Genomic DNA, 21725 nt, shown 5'->3' with positions numbered 1-21725 from the left:
AGGAGAAATGCATCACCTCTTTTGTCATCTCAACACTGTAGGGCCTTCTTCCAAAAATAGCACATTTTGATACCTGCTTATATTGAAAAAAACAAAAAAAAAAGGCAGTGGGTCAGACCAAGCTTGAGTTGATTTCAATGGGTGTCCAAAAATATTTAACTGGAGTCTACTGTTACATAAGGGTCATCCCTTGACATTTGTGGTGAACACCAGGAAAAGACAATAGTGATGGGAACTGATGGAAGATGTATCACACAGCACGCTTCCATGCAGCCAATACACGGTTTCGAATCAGTTTATTGGGAATAAACCGAATATGCGTGTCTTACACCTTATTCGGATTGAAATAAACCGAAAAAGGCCATATTCGGTTTACTAATAAACCGTTTTGAAAACACCTTAAAAGGAATATGTTCCCAGAAGGAAGAGTGTTGTAGGGCTGCGCATGCACAATTCACACAGAATTAGGATAAAATGAACCAATTGTCTCTCACACAATATTGACATAAACGGAATTTGGGCAATAAACTGAATCAAAATGGATTATTCCCGGCATGAAAACGTGCTGACAGATAAACTGTTTAGGGCACTTCATCTCCATGTGATGTCAGACGATACTGTTTGCAACTTTGGTAGAACTAACACTTCTCTTCCTCTCACATACAACAATGAAACAGCCAATGTGATATGAATTACAATCTAGTAACTTAGATCATATTTCACATACTCACATTTCACAGAATCTTAGCTGTTGTGTAGCATGTGTAAATTATATGGTAACGCCATTTAAATTGAAATGGCATCCAACCAGCATGAGCTACTATGTGAGGGTGTTGACAGCATTGCCAACATAATAAAGAGCAGCCAATTCAGCATCATCCAGAACATAACATAGCTTTCTCACATGACAGTGTTATCTGTTTTAGTTAACTTAGTAGTTTATTCTCAGATAAAGGAGAAAGGAGAATGCTGAAATAAATTTCAAGGACAACAAAAGATTTGCCAGGACTTTTCAGCTTTTCACTCATTTTCCATGGCTGCAAAATCAGTCAACTGTTTACCAGGATGTATGTGGACACTGTACAAACATCATTACAAAGTGCATTGAGTGTTGGAGAGACCACTGGGTTCAGATATGCATATCACAGGCTTTAAACTGTCCTCACAGTGATTATGAGCACTCTTTACTAGTATACACAAGACCATAAATGAGTGTAAAAATTGAGTGGGCATAGTCCAAAGCTGAAGGCACAATCAAGCCACCACTTAACATCAGAGGCACCTGCCACAGTTGCCTAGCAACTGATGGTCACCTGGACAACCTAAACCATTGGCACACAGAGTCTGGACCAGTGACGTCTCTCATTAAGCTCAGTGGCCTGGGCACAGGTGTGACCACAGACAGGTGGCTAAAACAAAACAGCCCAAAGGAAAAGAGGAAAGGCTTCAGGAGGGGTACTGATTTAAAGTGACAGACAAAAATGTTTTGAGCAAGATACTGTGAGTGCTCCATTTTCTTATTAAGTGAACAGAATTAGCACATCAGCTTATTGTACCACTAAATAATTGTACTACCAAAATAATGTTTTAGTTAATGATATTTACTACAATTCAAGCAGAGATGGTGGCACTTGGTTTTATTAAAGGTTTAATCTGTGGAGATGAAAAGCTTATTTCGTACTTACATGGTAAAAAAAAAAAAAAAAAACACTTTGCTTCAGACATAGAAAACAAGATTTCCAAAAGCATGTACAATGCATGTACATAGCTATTGATGAGACTTCTCTCTTCTCTGGTCCTCTTCTCTTGTGACTCAGTGGAGGTACCAAACATGCTGCGGGCACTGTGGATGCATTGAAAGTTTGATGTTGCCATCTAGTGGTCAAGAAAGTCCACCACTCATCCTGGCAACTGCAATTTGTGTAGTACAAATTGAAAACATGATGGTGATAAAGTTCTTGCAGCATCAAAGAACACTGAAATATTCCTGCAACTCTTTTAGCTGCCCTGAACTGAATCATTGAAGCTTTGGCCATCACATAGTGGCACTCAGCTTAGTTTCCAATCACACTGGTCTTGCCACTGCCCGCTGTGTGGCCAACACAAAACTTGATTCCAATCGCCATGTCTGCACGGTTTCCCATGGCATCCTGAGGTCTTTGGCGCAACACCCTTGTCCCATTCTCCACTGTTGGGGATGGCAGGCGGAGGACAGCAGCCTTGGGATGGTGGTGCTCGCCATTACGCTTCACTGGGGGTTCAGCAGCTTGCCCATGCTGGCGGCTCTGAGCGCGTTCTGCTCCTGTTTCTGCTTCTTCAGGTGGCGGTAGGCCTCCACCACACGCACCCGCTCTTCCTCCATGATCCTCTGCCTCGCCATTGATGGATTCACCACAGACACAGGAGTGTGGCCTAGGAGAGAGTTCAGCAGCAGCCCCTTTGAAGCCCCCTGGAGGTAACAAACAACAAGAGACACAGGGTTATACATTACATACATCATCTGACAGCTGTAATGTCATTGCCTCTTCACTTAACACACAACACATGCATATTTTAGTAGGCTTACCGTGGACTTGTTTGGGGCCTTCCTAGGTTTGGCACTCAAAGTGGGTGGAGCCATGGCAACCTCTCCAAACTCTACTTTATCTGTACAACATTCAAAGTAGGGGACTGACTGATTGATTGATCCATCAAGTAACTGACTCACCAACCAATGCATCAGAATACATTGTAAACTATCAAATATTATTTATATTCATCAATGATAATTGAATGCATACATGCCTTCAAACCTCTCTTTCTCCTCCCTCTGCACCTGTCGGTCCAGCTTTTTCTGATGCAATCTCTGCAACCGGTTCTGGCCATGCCTAAAGAGGAATAATTATGCCAAGCTTGAGACAACAACTAGTACAACAATACAACAATAAAACGAATGAGGACAACCACGTCTATGTGCAAGGTGATAAGCTCACTCTTTCTTCTTCTCGGACTTGCGTTTTCCTGCCTTCTGCTCCTGCTCACTGAGCTCCAGCTCCGGTTCCCGCTCAAGCTGGTTCTTGGTAAGGAACATGACATGATCGGTCTCTCGTGCCATACGCTTCAAGAAGGACGTTTCTGATTCACTCTGCTTTCTGCGAAATTCCGGAATCGGAATGTCTCCATCCTGAGGTTTTGGGACAAGAGCTACAGATACAGAAAAAACAACGTGCAAATAAGATTAACCAGTTATGACAAAACGTTAACAACACGAAAGTGTTGCCTGCAGCGAAATAATTGTCAATTTAATCGTCAGAAAAGAAAACAGATAACATGATCACTTACATTTCTTAATTTTTTTCAGCTGCTTGGCACCCATTTTCATCCTCTCCTTACTCTTTATAATTTCTCGTAACCGGAATGGAATCTGCTCCAGATGCTCATTTTGATTTGGCTTGTCATTGTACTTAGGCTTTTTCCTACAAAGTCAGGAGACATGTCCTTACTTTGATTACCACAAAACTTTGTTTCAAATGACGTTACCTACAGGTTCGCCTTTACACATGTAGGCTAACAGGGTAAACGTTACTAGCCTTCAGCAATTGCAGCAGGTTAGCAACATGCTAACAACATTACCAACCATCAGCTTAAATTGTGGTCATCTTATTGAACGATTAACTTAACGCTACCCATTACCCAGTTTCTATATAATGTGGAGTCTATACAATGTGACTAAACTCTTCATAATCGTTGGTTATAGGAAGGAAGTAGCATGGACCGACATGGCTAACAAATGCGTTAGCTTGAAGTAGCTAACGTAATTTTAGCCTAAGTTACATAGAGGTATAACTGTGGCTAATGTAAAACGTTAACAAATGTAGCCTAGTAGGTACAGATATGTGAAAATGCATGTATGTAGTTGGTCTTGGATGGAGCGCGATACTTTACCTCTCATGTTTATCAAGCTTCTGTGAAGATCCGGCTTGTTTTGTGGGCTTATTCTTCCCCATGTTGTTTTCTCAATGACCACGTGGGACGTGGGCGAAAGACGGCTGGATGCCCTTTGACCTCTGAACTCTTCAAAGAACACGCTAGACGGGCTCTGACGCTACCAGAGAATGCCTAATAAATAATAATACTCAACTCTAGCTTGACCTGTCAGAATTTTAGGGACGCTATGTAATTTGTATACGCTGTTTAATGTTTTATTCCCCCTATATTTCTGCCAAACATGGGTATTTCTGTCAATAAGGAATTCAAAGAAAGGCTTTTCCTCTGATATTACCTTCGGATGCACCCATGTAGAACACAGACTGCAATAATAATTTCTGAATGAAGTAGGCCTAGAGCCTAACCAAGGATACTCTCAATACATTCTCTAACATATTGCTTGTAGCCTATGAAAAACAAAGAAGCTTTCTTCACCAATTTTAAACTGCACCAATGAACATTTATGCTCTGAAACAACTGTTTGAACCTGCTAGCTTCTGGAAATAGACCCTAGGTTGTTTTTGCTATTGAACATTCCTTTAATAGTTGATGCACAGAACTTCAGGTTCTGAACAGATATAGTTTACCTGCCTTTATCTACCTGATTTGTTTGTCCTGCACCAATTAACATTTATGCATTTATGCTCTGAAACATTTATGCTCTGAAACAAATGTGGCCGGAGGGGGCCGTCTCACAACTTCAGGACTGCTTTGAAACAACAGACTGGGATATCTTCAAAACAGCTGCCACCCACAACAACCACATTGACATTGAGGAATACACAGACACTGTGACCTCCTACATCACCAAATGCATCGATGATGTTACAGAAATAAAACACATCACCACTCGGGCCAACCAGAAGCCATGGCTGACAGGAGACGTCCACAGACTGCTGAGGGCCAGAGACAAAGCCTTCAGAGCTGGAGATGTAGCTGGCCTAAGAACAGCGAGGGCTAACCTGTCCCAGGGCATCAGGAGGGCAAAAAAGGATTACACAGACAAAATAACAACACACTTCAAAGACAGCAGAGATGCACAGAGCCTATGGCAGGGCATACAGGCCATCACTGACTACAAGCCTGCGCCACGGAGCTGTGAGAACAACACCTCTCTGCTAAATGACCTGAACAGTTTTTTCGCCCGTTTTGAAGCACAAAATGACACTCACCCACAGAAAACCCCACCCCCCCCCCCCACGACCAACCCCTGTACCTGTCCTCTGCCAGCGTGAAGAGGACACTAGCCACCATTAACCCACCTTAAAAAAGCAACAGGCCCAGACAACATACCAGGACGAGTGTTGAAGGACTGTGCAGAAGAGCTGAAGGATGTTTTACAGACATTTTCAACACCTCTCTGGAGCAAGCAGTCATCCCATCACTTTTCAAAACTGCCACCATCATACCCGTGCAAAGAAATCATCACCATCATGCTTCAATGACTACCGTCCCTGTAGCACTCACGCCCATAATCATGAAGTGCTTCAACGGCTAGTCATGTCACACATCAAAGCCACCCTACCCCCACCCTGGACCCCTTCCAGTTTGCATACCGAGCCAAACGATCCACGGAGGATGCAATCTGCTCTGCCCTCCATCCAGCCCTCACCCACTTAGACAATAAAGACTCATATGTGAGAATGCTGTTCATAGACTTCAGTTCAGCATTCAATACCATAATACCACAACAACTCATCAGCAAACTGGACAAGCTAGATTCAGTACCTCCCTCTGCAACTGGCTGCTGGACTTCCTGTTGCAGAGACCACAAGCAGTAATGTGTCGGGACAACACTTCAAGCACTCTGACCCTGAGCACGGGGCCCTCAAGGGTGTGTGCTCAGCCCCTGCTCTTCACACTGCTAACACATGACTGTACAACCACTCACAGCTCCAACCATCTGGTGAAGTTTATGGATGACACAACATTGGTGGGCCTCATCACTAAGGGCTTATGAGGCTCACTACAGAGAAGAAGTAGACCTGCTGACTAAATGGTGCAAAGACAACAACCTCCTGCTAAATGTCAGCAAGACCAAGGAGATTGTTGTCAACTTTCAGAGAGGCCACAAACAACTGCCACCACTGTCCATCGACGGAGATGCTGTGGAGAGAGTGAGCAGCACAAAATTTCTGGGGGTACACATCAGCTTACGACCTCTCCTGACCACCAACACAGCATCTCTGGCTAAGAAAGCCCAGCAGCTTCTACTTCTTGGCGCAAATTGAAGAAGGCAAGTGCCACGCCTCCTGTCATGACTACATTCTACAGAGGGACCATTGAGAGCATCGCCTCCAGCAGCATCACAGTGTGGGGCGGAAGCTGCACAGATCAGAACAGGAAGACCCTCCAGCACTGTTAACACAGCTAAGAGGATCATTGAGCACCACTCCCCTCCCTGCAGGACATTTACACCACCCGCCTCACCCGCAAAGCACTAATGATTGTCAAGGATACAACCCACCCTGCACACAAACTGTTCAGCCTCCTGCCCTCTGGAAAGCGGTACAGGAGCCTCCGCCTCCCGCACCACCAGACTGGCAAGTAGCTTCATCCACCAAGCAATCAGGATGCTGAACACTCTACCCACTCTCCCATCACTGACAGCCCCCCACCCACAGCCAGCCAGGAACCTAGGAAACTAGGATCCTGTCTACCCTAACCCCCCCCCCCCACCACCTCTGTGGAACTGCACTGTGACTGGCAAGCAGCCTAACGTGTTGCTGCTTCACATCAAGCCTGATATACTTGAAATTACTGCATACTGCATATCAATGTAAATATACAGGTCACACAAGCACAAGTTTAAACTTCATGTAACTGTTAAGACTATATAAATATACAACACAACTACCTCTATTTTTTTTTTTTATATATATGTCCTATATTTCTATTTTGATACATACATGTTCTATATTTCAGTCTTGCACTTTAATTTAATGTTTATTGTCTATGGCTATGTCTATAGTATGTCTATGTCTGTATTTAAAGCATGTCTATGTCTGCATGGGAAAGTAAGAAACGAAATTTCAATTCTTTGTATGACCAGTGCATGTAAAGAAATTGACAATAAAAGCCGACTTGACTTGACTTGACTCGACTTGACTTGACTTGTTTGAACCTGCTAGCTTCTGGAAATAGACCCTAGGTTGTTTTTGCTATTGAACATTCCTTTAATAGTTGATGCACAGAACTTCAGGTTCTGAACAGATATAGTTTACCTGCCTTTATCTACCTGATTTGTTTGTCCTGCACCAACAGAAGTTTCATCAATGTCACTGAAAAATACAGCTGACGTGTAGAAAAGAAAAAGTGCCTGACTACAGTTTTAATATAAGCAATTTCACCTCAATTACACATTAACAATTAACAAACATTTTCCATCCAAAACAGAATCCATTTCAAGATTTTACTGATGGTTTAAAGCTCTATGGCCTGGCCCCAACCTTCAGATCTCATTCACCACCACTCAGCTCCCAGGTCCCTAGTCTTCTGCATGATCCAAACACAGACTCAGGCAGTGCCCATAATAAAGCTTTCTGTGGCTGCTGCGCCGGCCCAGACCTATGGAATCAGCTTAGTTTTAAATCTAGTCTCAAAACACACCTCTTCCCCCTAGCTTTTCCTGCCCTTTTATGATTGTTATTCATGTATTGTCCTTTTTTGTAACAATCTGCTAATTGCTGTACGACATTTGTGCAAACTGTATTTTAAATGTAGCCTAGAAATCTAGACGCACCCTAGCGGCGGCAAATTAATTTGCTCAGCCTGTACGTCTAGAAGCAAACCATAGGAATTTCTATTGGCTGACGCCGTGGACGTCATCCAATCACAGCGCTCTATTTTGTTAGAGAGTCTTAAGGCGGGCTTAACAGGATGACGACAGTCCTACGACGGTGAACAACAAGGAAGGTGGCTATTGTCATTCCTTTCGAAGAAGGATATATTTGCCATTTTTCCGACCGGATACGGATATGGTTGTAGCGCTGGCCTATTGCAGGCCTAGGCAGTTTGAAAGACAATTCTCTGCCTGCCCCTTGGATTAAGCGAGGTGAATGGGTCGATTCCAGACTATACATTTCAATGATATAGGATGGCCCGCCAGGCTATTTTAAATGTGCTTTATAAATCCATTTTACTTACTTACTCTAAAGGTGCTGACCAACCAATTCTTGTATTAGTATATATTTACAAATTGGTATAAGAAATAGATGCTGCCTTTTCCTACATTCAGGGCCACCAATGGCAACATTTTCAAATCCCCTCCCAAAGCAAGGGTCAGTGGATATTGATTTAGAACAGAAATTCAGAAAATGGATCATGTCTCAGACCATTCATTTCTCAGTGTAATGTATACAGTTATTGTCAGAGCCTTAAGTACATTCACTGAATCTCTGAATTTACTGTATAGCTACCATTTTATGTACCATTTTTTTCTTTTATGCTAAGCACTCATCCCCCTCCCACTAATGCATCTTAGATATCCGCCACCCCATTTGACAACTATTACCATAGACAGACAAGTAACAAGTGGTTATGGAATGTGCAGTCACATCATATCATACAGCCAGTTTTTAGATTAAAATATTGAATAAGCACAAGTTTTTTTCTGAATGAATGAGATAATTAAATTGATAAGTCAGAAAAAATGTTCTGTTTTCTGAATTAATGTGATAAGAAAGTGGCAAATTCAGAAGAAACAGGGCCAGTTTTTTTCAGTGAATGCATACTCTTCCTCATTTCTCAGGCTATGTCTTGCAACCGATGATGTCTAGAATTCTTTTGTCCTCTTGTAAACAAATGTAGCCCTGTCTCATACAATTGATATAGCACATTATCTGATACATTTTACTTTAGAAATTTATCATTCTATTTTTTTACTGCTTAAGCTAGCCTATTTATACAACATTTGAAACTGCTGTCCAAGTCTGCATTATGTGAAGGACTACAGTACACACACCCATACACACACACAGGGTCCGATAAGTACGAGCTACGTCAGAGGCATGTATAGCTCCTGTCTGAGACAAAGTGCTTGTGAGGCTCAGCTGACACGTGTACACCAGGATGACTGGCCCAACAATGTCCAGCCAGGCCCAGTCATGCTCAGCTCATCTGCCCACTGGACCGTTGTTCCTGTGTGTCTGCCACATGGAGGCTCAAATTGCGTCACAACAATTTGCACTGCACATGGACACTGACGAATATGATTAAAAGATGACTCCACTTCGCTGATTCGACCAATTCAAACCATGTGTCCAGTTCTGAGTTTCTGCATTCTGCTTTTTTATAAATATTGTTCCTAATTTGGACATGCTGGTTTGAAAATAAATAATTTAGGGTTAAACGTGTTACTGGTTTTCTTGTCTAATTCATCTGATGCTTAATTGATAACATAAAAGCAGTGCCTATATGTAGATTTTTATTTGTATATGCTATATTGTTTGTGTAGACATATCTATGTATGATAAGGTTGATAACTACAAACTCACAATTTATTTTCATAACTAGAGATATGAGAAGATTATGACTAGAAACCAATAACTCAATCTGATGAGCAAAGTGAAGCTCTCTGCTGCCCACCTACTAAACCGAAAGAGAGAGATCAGAGGATGGATTTGGGAACAGGGAGTTGCGTAACAGGAACGATTTGGCCCCAATTCTGTGACTAGAAAGGATGACTCATGTTCTGGAGGGACTCTGAGCACATTATAGTTCTCGAAAAATGACCTCTCTGCATAGTTCATACTTACATTAAAATCTTTTAAATGTTCTTTGCTCTGGAAAATTCTGTCCTTCATCATTGTGGAATCTATACATTTCTGCTCACAGGAAATTAAGTAAGTGATGACTATGCCATAGCTCAGCAAGAAAATGTTGTGTAGTATCACATCCATGATCCCCATTGCACAATCTTGAAGGGAACCTGGTCCTGCTGTCCACGTGGAGCCCATTGAGCTGTCACACACCTCAAATAATCTCTGGTGTGAGACTGAAAAGACCTACACTGCTGACCACCATTGTTCTTCCTGGAGGATCATCGGGACTGGAAACCCACTACGCCAGGCCACATGCCCAAAATACATTCAAACGGCACCAACCACGTGTGCCCCCTGCTGAGCTGTGCCTCGGCCTCAGGTACAGGGGCAGCAGTGAGGGAGGGGGAGTCGGGTGACCCGTAATCTCCTTAGGGTCTCAGGAGGTATAAAAGTCCATGTCGGTACACTTTCTTGTCAGCACACTGCAAGACTGAGCAACTGCTTCTCAGAGAGAAGAGCCATCACTATCTGGTGAGTAAAGAGACTAGAATATCTTTTGAGAAAGATCAATGAGAGGGATCTGAGATACTGTTGATAGACATAATACCAAGTATTTTTAATGATGCTGTTATTGGTTTGACTGTACTGGATATTTTGTGCATAATTAATTGTACTAGAGACGTGATTGACATTATTTTGTTATAAATTGTTTTATTTATTTTTACTTACACTAGTCACAGCTATTTACAGCTATTGCACTGGTGCTTTGCATTTGCAAGTAGGATTGATAAGATTTGATCACTGGAGTTTTGTCAAGAATATTAACTAAATAATATGAATTTTACCTCAAAGGCAATGGCCACCATTAACTCTCCATTATCATATTGGTATTATTAATGCAAAGGAGCACAAGCGTTAGGAAAAGAGACTAACTAGATCAAAGGAGTTGTTGACATCCAGTAAATTCTGCATATTCTGCAATGTCCATGGTTTAATAAGATTATACTCAATCCCACTCAATGTTTTAGAGGACATCTGCCTGTTAATTTAAATGAGGGATTACAGGAACCTTAATTCATCTAGTCTGTGCATCTACTCATCTACTCTGAACCTGTATTATAAATCATCCTAATAACTTTTTCAAATGCCAGTAGAGCTCAGTTGACCTATGCTATATGCAAAACAGAGAGGGGCTTAAAGCTATTTACTAGATTGTCTTATACACAGGTTATTTTACTGTATTTAAGATTAGTCTCTTACTCATTCTCTCTATCTGTTTCTTTCATTTACTCTCTCTCTCTCTCTCTCTTTCTCTCTCTCACACACACACACACACACACACACACACACACACACACACACACACACACACACACACACACACTCATTCAGAAGGCATTCTAAGCTTATCATCAAGACCAGATCTAAAGGAGAGCCATGAGCCCTGAAATAGGTAAAGTGGAGGTGAGGAAGGCTGCCAGCAAGGCCCCCATCCGTGCCACCGCTGGGCCCTCCACCTCAGGCCCCCCCAAGTTCAAACAGAGGAACACACGCCAATTCAAGAGCAAGCCCCCAAAGAGAGGAGTCATTGGGTAAGTATGTTTAACAGCCTTCTTCTCCTGTTTTTTCCTACTCTGTATGAAATATGATAGAATAGCATGGGTCTGTGCTTCATATTATTTCCATTATTGTCATAGTTGTTTTGTTTTAGTAATCAGTCTTTCGATTCTTTCTACAGGTTTGGCGAGGACATTCCTGGAATGGAGGCCTTAGGCATGGGTAAGTGTGACAATTGGGTAAAAAAGTTATGATGTGCTATAATTGTATTCAATTCAGAAAAAAAAACTACAATTGGCTAGACGCATGTGTTCAAGACTCACATTTACATGTTTGTTTGTCTGTTTGTTTGTTTGTTTTTGTCCGCAGACTTCAATACCATCTGTCCATGGGAGGCTTACAGCCACCTGGAGTTGCATGAGCTAGTGCAGTACGGGATCATTTGAGAGTAGCCCCTACCACCCCTGCCCTACACACCCCTGCACAAAGTCTGGCATTACCCTACCATCACACACTTCCTTACACATCACACTTAATGTCTGCAGTAATGTTGTGTTTTGGTCCTCAGAAGTCTCATACTAATCTGCCCCCCCCCACCCACACCTACCTCTATACAAGGGGAATTCATTTACTCTCTTTCCCATACATAAACCAGTAACTAAGAATGGATTGTTTTAGAGGTGCTTTCAACTCACAGCTAACATGAGAGTTTTTCCACAGTAGTTTATTTCTCCTTGTTGATGCCTTGCTCCCTTTTCAGCATTTTTGGGGTATGAGCTCAGACTGAGAACACGTTGTTCACTGGCCCTCTGACTGTTTGGCATTTTCAGCCGTAATGATGTTTGATTTATGTCAGTAAACATTTTTATATCTGAATACACTTCACATGTGCCACTTCTGAAGGATCGGCTTGCACTAATTACATGTGAAGTTGACTCTAACAGTCTCACCATCTTAGAATTACGTAGGTCTGCCCAGGGCAACACTTAGTCCATGCTTTCCTTTTTGTACCACAGACTTTGCTCTGTTTAGATGCATTGCAGACCTTCGAGCTGCCATGTTTTTGTCTCGTCCACGCTGTGTCCAATGTTGTGGCTGTCCTCGGAGACTGGCCATCAGGTGGAGTACAGCCTGGGAGCAGCTCGCCGTTTGGGGCTCATAGCTCGGCTCAGGCTGTCAGCCTTAAAACGCCTGTATGTGTGTGTAGGTGGATGAGGAGGGGCACCAGAGAGACACATTCTGAGTGCACTGATGTTGTCTATGGTTTGATATGTCTGTCTAGCTTGCACAGTCCTGTGAGCACTGGAACGGCAAAAAATAAAGCTTCACAGTTTTCCTATTAGCACTGTTTTAGTGTGTCTTATTTGAACCATGTCACAGTGCATTCTATATTCATTGTGTGGATTTTGAAGACTGCAGGTCACATTTCATAGAACATTCCACTTATTCACTGTAAGTAAAATGACAAAATATATGCTACTCACACAAAATATTTTCCTTGGGAAATTCATGTGCAATCTTTCACTATATCAAAATGAGACCCTATAAATGGCAAAATAGCAAAAATGTTGGACAATCCATAAAAGTGTTTTAATGAGGATAAATCACAGTGACAAACAAATATGACCGTGAAGAATGGTTAAAAATTAATTATATACACTGCAGCATGTAGACAGCTCAGCATCCCAGCTGCATCCTGTGGGAAGGTGGTAGGGCTGTTTGCTGTGTGGTTTGGTGTGTGTGTGTGTGTGTGTGTGTGTGTGTGTGTGTGTGTGTGTGTGTGTGTGTGTGTGTGTGCACTAATGTTTATACTTGTGTCTGACTGTGACTGTAAGTGTCCATGCTGCACATCTGGCTCAGCCCTCATGTCCTGGAGGCCTGTGCATAGTGTTGACTCACTGCCCTGTGCCAGTGTATCTTATCCATTAGCCTCGTGGTGACGAACAGCACGAGGATCTGGACGAGGAGCAACGCCACGGCCACTGTGCCGATGAGTCCATTGTGCTGCTCGATCCAGCGGGCCATGGCGCCCAGGCAGCCCCCGAGGAAGATGACGCTCTGGGCTGTGAACTCACCCAGCTCCTGGGCCCGAAAGCCACACTGTGAGTTCCACACGGTGCCGTTCTCCAGGGGGTCCAGGCAACAGGAGGCTGGGACTCCACACGCCTGCATACCGGGGGCTGAGCAGTTAAAGTACCTGAAACAGACCACCAGGGGGCAGTGTTATAGCTCCTGTCACCTTGGTTTTATTGGAGAGAGTTGAAGTTTGAGTGTCAAATGTATGTTTTGTTCTAATTGGAAAAAAGTTACACAAGGTACATTTTCCCTGTAATTTTGTTGTTTGTTTGTTGTTGATTTCAGTGTTGTAGTCTTCATGATGACTAACAACATGATGATACAACTTTATTTTAATCTAACTGATTTGTTCTACTTGAGTTTTCTGTGGTTTCTGTGGTTACAAGTGCAACCACAGAAAAAATACACTGTGACTAAATATAAGCAAACAGCTGTGCTGACACTCACACATTGACCTCCCAGTCCCTGTAGTTGTCTGCCCCACAGCACTGCAGGCCCGTCTGGATCTCGTCGGTGATGAACCTCATGTCCAGGTCGTCCTGGTAGCGCACCATGGCCATCAGCATGCCGGAGCGCAGCACGCCCACGATCTTGTCCTGCAGGCTGTAGGCCAGGATGGCGGCCAGCACCTGCGCCGCCACCATGGTGAGCACCATGACCGAGAAGATGCGCAGCAGGCAGTAGTTCTCGCGCAGCGCGCCCACGCAGCCCGTCACGCACAGCAGCGACAGCAGCAGGCCCAGCAGCACGAACAGCAGCATGGGGTCGGTGCCGATCTGGCCGATGCGCTCCTGGGCGAAGGACTCCTTGTTGACGAGGCCCCACAGGCCCAGGCCGAGCAACGCCAGGCCGAAGGCCGTGAACACCAGGTTGCAGGTGAGCAGGACAAGCTTGAGGATGTAGTCGCCGAGGGTGTTGGGGGGCGTGCGAGGTAGGGACGCAGGTGCGTCCGCCGCACCACCAGGCGGCCTCTCCTTCTCGCCCTCAGCCTCGACTGGTCTGTCGGACTCCCTGGTTTCGGTCCCCTGGTACACAGAGGCACCTGTCGTCGGACCATCATCGCTCTCTCCCTGGACGACACACGTAACAATACTGTGACCTTCTGAGGCATCTCTCTCTCTCTTTCTCTTTCTCTCTCTCTCTCTCTTTCTCTCTCTATGTTCCTCTCTGTTTCAGATATTTGTTGACATTTGGAATATAGTATTTGTTGACATGTGCACTTATGTAATGTTGATCTTACTGGTAATATGTCAGAAAACGAAACACCAAGTGTATGCAGTAGAATATCAAGCCCATAAGCAATATTAGGGGAATTGCAAACATCCCTTATGATCCTGATCCTTACCTTTGGTATAAGTAAGCGGGTTTCTCCGTCCTGAGCACCGGCTCTCTGTGACCAGAAGAAAGGAAACTTCCTCAGCAGCTGAAAGCGCCTCATGCTCCCAGACGGCTGGGAGAGGAGATCTTCGTGACTCCGTCTCTCCTTCCTCGCACCACAGCAGGACAGTGAAAGAAACAAGAGGAATACCGAGAAAAGGGTGAAAGAGAAAAAGAGAGTGAGAGAGAGAGAGGGGAGGGGGAGGTGGAGGTGGTCACTGAAGGCAGCTGAAGAGGGCGAAGCAGCCTAGCCGGGCCCTGAGGCTGGGAATGGTAGCAGCAGGAGAGGAGGGAGCGCAGCGCAGCGGCATCATGTGAGAGTCACAGTCTAGAGATTAGGGGGCCTTCAGGGCGCTCTACTGGACCAGCCGCCTCACAGCCCTGCTGGAGCCACTCACATGCTGGGGCCCAGGGGCAGGGCTCACCAGCACAAACAATGCCCATTACAGTTACCACTCAGGAGAGCTACACACCCTATATGTGCTTCTGGATACAACTGGGATAGCTAATTCTGTGTAAAGCCTTAGACATTTGTGTATGCATATGTGCACAGTGTACAATGTGTTTTTGTGTGTCTGTGTATGACAAATGCCAAAGAACAGATGTGCATGATCATTTACACTGGCTGAATCGAGCTCTCGAGTTGTGAAATCCGTCTTTGTTTTTGCTGTTTAGCAGGTGTTTTTGAATTTGATGTCAGTATATCAATAGGGTTGAGAACCAATTGCAAAATGCAGCCTCATCTGTCTCAATTATGGACTGTTCTGTATAACATGTGGGTGTTAAATATCGATGTCACTGATATTCTCTTTCTTTCTTTCTTTCTTCTGTTTATCTGTCTGTCAGTCAGTTTTGGTCCCTTTCAACATATTCCAGTATAAATATTCAACTAAAAACAGTCATTCACTCAGTCTGCCTGAGTTCCAGATGATGGGAGATTGCGTTCCACCCGTGCCACGGCTTTAACAAGTCAGCAGAATATGTTCAGGGACCGTATGTCAACCGTTGTGATAAAAATTGAACATAAAAGTATTAGACTTTTCAAATACTGTAGGTCACATATCTCATTAAAGAACATTCCCCATTTCACTACTGAGGGGAGGGAGCCGCAAGGCAGTGCATCAGTTTGGAGGCTTGTTTGCATTTTCTGTCTGCTGTCTATCATCTTTCTGTATACAGATTCCCACACTTATCCATATCCAGACATTTGGCTGTGTGCTCGCTGATTAACGCATGTCACGTGTGTGCTCTCTTTTGCCAAGACCAACTAGAATTTATCATGGCAGTAGCAGCATTGTGAGGCAGCCTTGGTCTAGAGCTGTATTTTATTACCACACATTGGCTGGTTAGCCAGGCTACCCACAGGGAGCTATTGAGCTGCCAGGGGTGTAGCAATGTGCCAGCACCCCCCCCCCATACACCTCTTAGGGCTGCTCCACATGTGCCTGCTGCTCTCTCTGAAGCCCTCAGTCTAGAGAGCATGGCCTGCCCTCTCGCTGTTATTTTTTAAGCATATTTTTATGGAGCATAGCTTAATGCAGTAGGCATCTGAGGAATGGGATCAACACATTTCCCCCCGCCCGGCTACTGATCCAGGGCACAAAGCACACCTCGCCTCTTAGCAGCAGGACGGCGCAGGGAGTCAGGGAGGCTCATAGAGGATGTGTTTGTATTTCAGCTGACGTATCGTCCTCAGCATATTAGACTTAACTAGACACAATCTCTTCAGACGTAGTGAGTGACATCACTGTGTTTAGGAGCTTTGACCCATAACTTGCTTTTTTAGTCGGTGTTGAGGGAAGAAAAATGTCCTAATAGAATAGAATTCCACTCTGAAAAGCCAAGGAAAAAAAAAAAGCATCAGGCCTCCTTAGTGAAAAGCAATTACTCACATAAAAAAGGGAACATGTTAATAGCCTCATCAATATCATAAAATATAATCCAAGGCTAGCACTGAGCGTTCTTCATTATACAATTAATGCAAGACGTACATCCACCCATTTCTATTTTGTTCACCCCAAGAACGTCTCTTGAAAGTCTCAGGGAAACATCTGCACAAGATATAATCAGAGCGTATCTCTGCACGAGTGCCATTCAAGAGTGTACCAGGTCTTGTTAAAGGTTTTCTGTTACCAGCCTTTTCCTGGCCACACTGGTCATGCAAAGCACATGCTATATGCAGCCTTAAAAGTAGTTTTCCTGATAATGGTAGATAGCTATCATAAGTCAATATTATGATGCTGTTAGAGCTTGCAAAGCTGAATTCGTTATTTATTTTCCCTCATTGGACTAGATTAATGGTAAAAGGTGTCAGTTTGTGCTGACTTTGGCAAAGACAGTCGGACTAAGTTGCAGAGTGAGACAGCGTGTGTGTATGTGTACGCGATAGTGTGTGTGTGTGTGTGTGTGTTTGTCTGAGTGAGTGAGTGTATGAAGAAAGCGAGGGAACAGAGACTCTGGGAGAAGTCACACATAAGGCAGTATAAAAGAAAGAAAAATGTGGTAATTATTTCACCTGCTCAATACCCCTGGGCAGAGTGAGATGGATTTTCATTCCACCCTTCAGTGATGGAAAATCCTCTCGTCATGATCACTTAAATGTGTCCGTTTCTATCTGGATTTTAAAGCTTGATTTCTGGAAGCAGAGAAAACAAAATAGAGTGCGTCATCTCGCAGTGTTTTTACTATTGACATATTTCTCAAAATGGCTACCCTTTTATGATATTTATCAATGCTATCAAGGCCGTAGCCAGGATTTTTAAAATACCGAGGTCAGCGGCATCGCCAGAAATTTTGGGCCCCCCGTTTGTTTATAACTTGAACCAATACACTTTTCCACAATTTCCATTTTTTTAGATGCACCTCAAGAGCCTTTTCCCAAATTGGCTTTGGATATTTAGACTGGACCCTGCTCCATCTGTAATTAGGAATGCTCTGCTTCTCCATCAGCATAGGGAATGTTGCATTTATAAATTGCAGGGTCATAGGCTGCAGAGCTTATAGGCTACCTTCTCACTCACTTGGGAGGGCCCTTCATCATTTCCCTCTATTCTCTTCTTTATCCTCAACTGCCTGATTTCTTTCTCTTCTATCTTGTGATGGATTGCTTAAAACAACAAATCTCAATAATGTATATAATTTGAAAATGTTACAGTATGTTTGGGCCATGTGATAATATCCATCACACCATTAATTATCCATCCTATATAACATTAATAGAGCTTCAGTTTCAGTGCAGGTTAGCTAACTGCATCTCCACTGAATTTCAACATAACATTTTCATTCCAGGTTAGCATCTCATTAGTAGCCATTTTACAGCTGTACTGTATTCGACCATTATCTTTCTTACCTTCCCTCCTTCTCTTTGTCTGTGGAACTTCTTCTGGCTTTCCAAACATTAACTTTGTTGCAGCCTTTGTATAGGTCAGGTGAAAGCCTTCTGACAGAAATGAACCAACCGTCAAGTTAATTTATTTTGGATAATGGATTTATATTGACGTTTATGTGAGCTGCGTTGCGTTTGTTAAATAGCCTAGTTTATTGGCACAGTCCACGATAACCGAGTCGACGCTACTTTTGTTTTGACATGTCAGAGGTAGCCTATCTGCAACGGCGTGTCACGTGATGGTACGTTAATGCAAGGATAATTGTCTCGTCGGATATTCGTAGCCTACTTAATAAATTACACGAAACTTGAAGAAAATACCGAGGACATGACCTCGGTGTCCTCAATGGTAGCTACGGCCATGAATGCTATTGTTTCATAATAAATTTGGTCATCATATGATTGTTTCTATTTCTCTCTCTCTCTTTCTTTCTCTTCTCCCTTGAGCATTTCTAAAACATTGTCTGTAATGACCATAAAAGCAACATTTAATCTCATATGATGTTTGTTAGCACCTCAAAGAATTCTTGGGGTTCTGACCATAACTCTTTGGTAAGGCTCGTAATTACCCAGTTGTTATGACTATCATGATTCTGTGGTCAGTGTATTTGGAAAAACAAAGAGGTGGCTTGGCCTTGGCCTATCACAAGCGTGCGCTTACCATTGCCACGTGCCTTTGATGCCTGGAAGCACTCAGTGTCAATACCAATAGGAACTAATGATTCACATTTTTTAAGAGCAGATGAAGTCAGGTTGCAGTTGGGTCTGTTTTTTCCCCCCTCAGTCTCCAGGCCCCTCGCTGTGGAGCACTGACAGACCTGGAATGGGGGGGGGAGGCTACCTGCGTACTACCCCTGAGAGGTGTTGAGGCTCTATGCTGCTATTATTTTCCAGAGAAAAGACAGCATTGCGGTCTGATAAAGCCATCATCGAGGCTGAGGCTCCACTGTGTGCAAATGTAGAGAGTAGCTCTGAGAGAAAGAGAAGGCCTCCTTTTCTTTCCCCCCCTCCATATTCACTGGCATCCATGGCCCTTCAGCAGTCATTCTTTCCCTAGGTCGGCCGTTGGCCCGGGCTACTGGCCTGCTGGCCTTGCCCCAGGCTGCTGCGATGGATTAAAGAGCACCACTCCTGGCGGAGCTGGTTTGGAGGAGATGGGGCTCAGGCCCATGATGGGTGTGTGTGTGTGTGTGTGTGTCAGAGGCTGGGGATCAGAAGGTCAGAGGAGCTAGAATGTTCCTCATGGCACAAAGGTGAAGATCAAGGTGAGAGCTGAGTCTGATTTAAATTGACTCAGTCATTGGCTCCTAAACAATTGATCCCCAAAACAACTCTATTTTGCCTCAAACAGGTAGTAAGAACTTTTCATAGACTTTTGTCTCCAGAAATTATCATGGCTGGAGAATGTAATGATATATAAAATATTGCGAAATAACCTCTGCAGTTCAGGACATTAAATGTCCTACTACTCAACACTGGACAATCAGGTGTGTCTGAGCCACATGAAATCTCAATTGGAGTGGAAAATGAGTATGGAAAATGACTTAACTGGCTCTTTGGCTTGTTTGTACTCTCCCACTGTTACACAGTCTGGCACACACACAGACTGCAGTCATCATCTGCATCTTACCCCACAGTGGTGTCCCTGTTTTGGTTAAGCAATCAGAAAACTTCTGTGCAGCACAGATTCATGTCCCTTTCCCTGATATCAACTTTTGAAATCTAAAAAGGAAACCTTAACCAAAACTAGTAATCGTGTGATGATATGTAACCACTTTTATGGTATTGCTTTGGCTTTTGTGTTCTTTTGGATTTGAGCACTACTTTGGATGAGGCACTTTGGGGAAAGGACTAGAACATCGTGTTTATATTTATAAGGGCACCATGAATTCATTTAAAACTTGCCTGAGCTCTGTTCCCTGACAGTGAGCAGTAAGTCTCAGCCCTGAGATGAAGGCAAGCTATCCACTCTTCCAGAAGCCCACCCGGCACACCTGCTGTAGGCCTAGTTCTCTGTGCTGCTCCACAGACAGGGCCATCCTCCCGCTGAAGGGAAAATGGCATCGTGGGATTATGGGATGCTCATCCCTTTCCTGTCATGTCCTCCTTTCCCCTCGGCACTCAGATTTATATCCACTGCAGACGGGCTGTACTCCCTTTCGCTCCAGCTGGGAAGGGGAAGCCCCGCCAGCTTTCCACAAGTAACTCACTCTGATATATGTGAGTACTTCCTGTTTCTCGCATCCCCACTAATCGCATCACAGATTTTAATATGACAGGTTTCTTTTAGTTAAGTCTTAAGGAGAATTAATTACCTCCGTCAAGCAGGTTATATTTTGGTTGTGATTTGTCTGCTTGTCTATTTGTCTATGTAATAAGCCTGTGTAAAAACTACTGGATCTGATTTCATGAAATTTAGAGAAAAGGGTATAGCACGTGCCAAGGACAATTCCATTGCATATTAGAGCAGCTTGACAGGGAGCACACAGCAAATTAAGTTTCACTTTGCCTAATGTTGTGAGATATGCCATTTGACTTTGGTCGAGATTTATGCTCTTTAAGAGGCCCTATTGTTGTGTCATCATATAACAGCAATTGAAATATTCTTTAATTACTGCTCAGGGGGGCAACAGCATTTTTGCATTAATTCCTTTTTTAAAAAAACCTTTTTTATTGTGCCTATGACTAGTGGTTGTGTCCTTGTCCCTTAGCCCCAAGCTTACCTGATGGTGAAGTCATTTGGTCTTGTCTTGTGCTTCGAGGAAAAGTTGTTCTGGTCACGTGTCTGCTGTTGTGTGTGATGGGAGACCATAAAAAGAAACAGTCTTCTCAGATGTGGCATAAATAATGGCTTTTGGCGAGAGTGTCTTGGATGGATGCTGTTCCAATATATTTTTGATGAGAAAGTGCTAGTCTTCACTTTTGAGTCCCTTTTCCAGACTGGTTCAAACCTGTCTGGTCTTTATCGGAAAAACCAAAAGGAACTGGTCAGTTTAAAGATCCAAGGATTGTTCTGCGTTGTGAATTCATATTGTCTGATGTGAGTCTCATCATGCTCAGCCCAGGGACTGTCCGTATCATGGAGGGCAGAGAAAGTTTGTCTGATGTCTTGCTTTTATGTATCCTCTTGAGACTGAGGGATACCTGTTTTGTTGCAATCTCTGTCATCCAGTCAATAACTCACTCACTAACTCACTCATTCACCAGTGCAAACACACAGTGCTTGTTTGGGGCCAGCTGAGGTCATGAACTGCAGTCTGTTGTCTGCCTGTTTATGAATTCCACTGCTGACTTGACCAGTGGTGCTTCACCATAAACAGCACCAGTGATAATTTGTTTCCATAGTTTTGGGACAGCAACGTTTTCTATGAGCCATTATTTCTGTGACTTGTGTTATTACAATAATAGCAACACATGTTTTTCATGCTGCCATGTGCTGTCCAGACACCCTCAAGTGAAACCACCAAGGATACAAAACTGCCTCCTTTAATTGCATATGATCTCTGGTACACTGCTGAGATGAAATCACAGAACACCCCCTCTTCTTGAGAACATCATCTTTATTCCAAGGGAAAGTTTTCTGAACATCAATCTCATAGTGA

The 21725-nt window shown here is 43.6% G+C and overlaps 3 protein-coding genes across 4 annotated transcripts; 1 reads left to right on the top strand and 2 right to left on the bottom strand.

The window, feature by feature from the left end:
• Positions 1–996: 996 nt before the first annotated feature.
• On the bottom strand, positions 997–4048 carry ccdc137 (coiled-coil domain containing 137). The gene is made up of 6 exons (XM_048246034.1): positions 3925–4048; positions 3322–3455; positions 2973–3183; positions 2785–2867; positions 2567–2646; positions 997–2449 (listed from the first exon to the last, which is right to left on the bottom strand). The coding sequence occupies exons 1-6, from the start codon at positions 3984–3986 to the stop codon at positions 2249–2251; spliced, it is 771 nt and encodes a 256-aa protein (XP_048101991.1). The 5' UTR covers positions 3987–4048; the 3' UTR covers positions 997–2248.
• Positions 4049–10208: 6160 nt separating this feature from the next.
• On the top strand, positions 10209–12627 carry LOC125296240 (retinal cone rhodopsin-sensitive cGMP 3',5'-cyclic phosphodiesterase subunit gamma-like). 2 transcript variants are annotated; one of them, XM_048246033.1, is made up of 4 exons: positions 10209–10259; positions 11124–11320; positions 11467–11507; positions 11655–12627. In XM_048246033.1, the coding sequence occupies exons 2-4, from the start codon at positions 11166–11168 to the stop codon at positions 11729–11731; spliced, it is 273 nt and encodes a 90-aa protein (XP_048101990.1). In that variant the 5' UTR covers positions 10209–10259; positions 11124–11165; the 3' UTR covers positions 11732–12627. The 2 variants fall into 2 exon arrangements, with proteins under 2 accessions (XP_048101990.1, XP_048101989.1); XM_048246032.1 differs by having other exon boundaries at positions 11121–11320.
• A 251-nt stretch (positions 12628–12878) lies between these two features.
• On the bottom strand, positions 12879–14855 carry LOC125296239 (tetraspanin-10). Its single transcript, XM_048246031.1, has 3 exons — positions 14707–14855; positions 13809–14431; positions 12879–13482 (listed from the first exon to the last, which is right to left on the bottom strand). The coding sequence occupies exons 1-3, from the start codon at positions 14797–14799 to the stop codon at positions 13149–13151; spliced, it is 1050 nt and encodes a 349-aa protein (XP_048101988.1). The 5' UTR covers positions 14800–14855; the 3' UTR covers positions 12879–13148.
• Between the last annotated feature and the right edge of the window lie 6870 nt (positions 14856–21725).

Source organism: Alosa alosa, chromosome 6, assembly GCF_017589495.1.
Source record: "Alosa alosa isolate M-15738 ecotype Scorff River chromosome 6, AALO_Geno_1.1, whole genome shotgun sequence".
Lineage (NCBI taxonomy): Eukaryota > Metazoa > Chordata > Actinopteri > Clupeiformes > Clupeidae > Alosa > Alosa alosa.
This window is presented reverse-complemented; position numbering and strand designations above follow the sequence as displayed.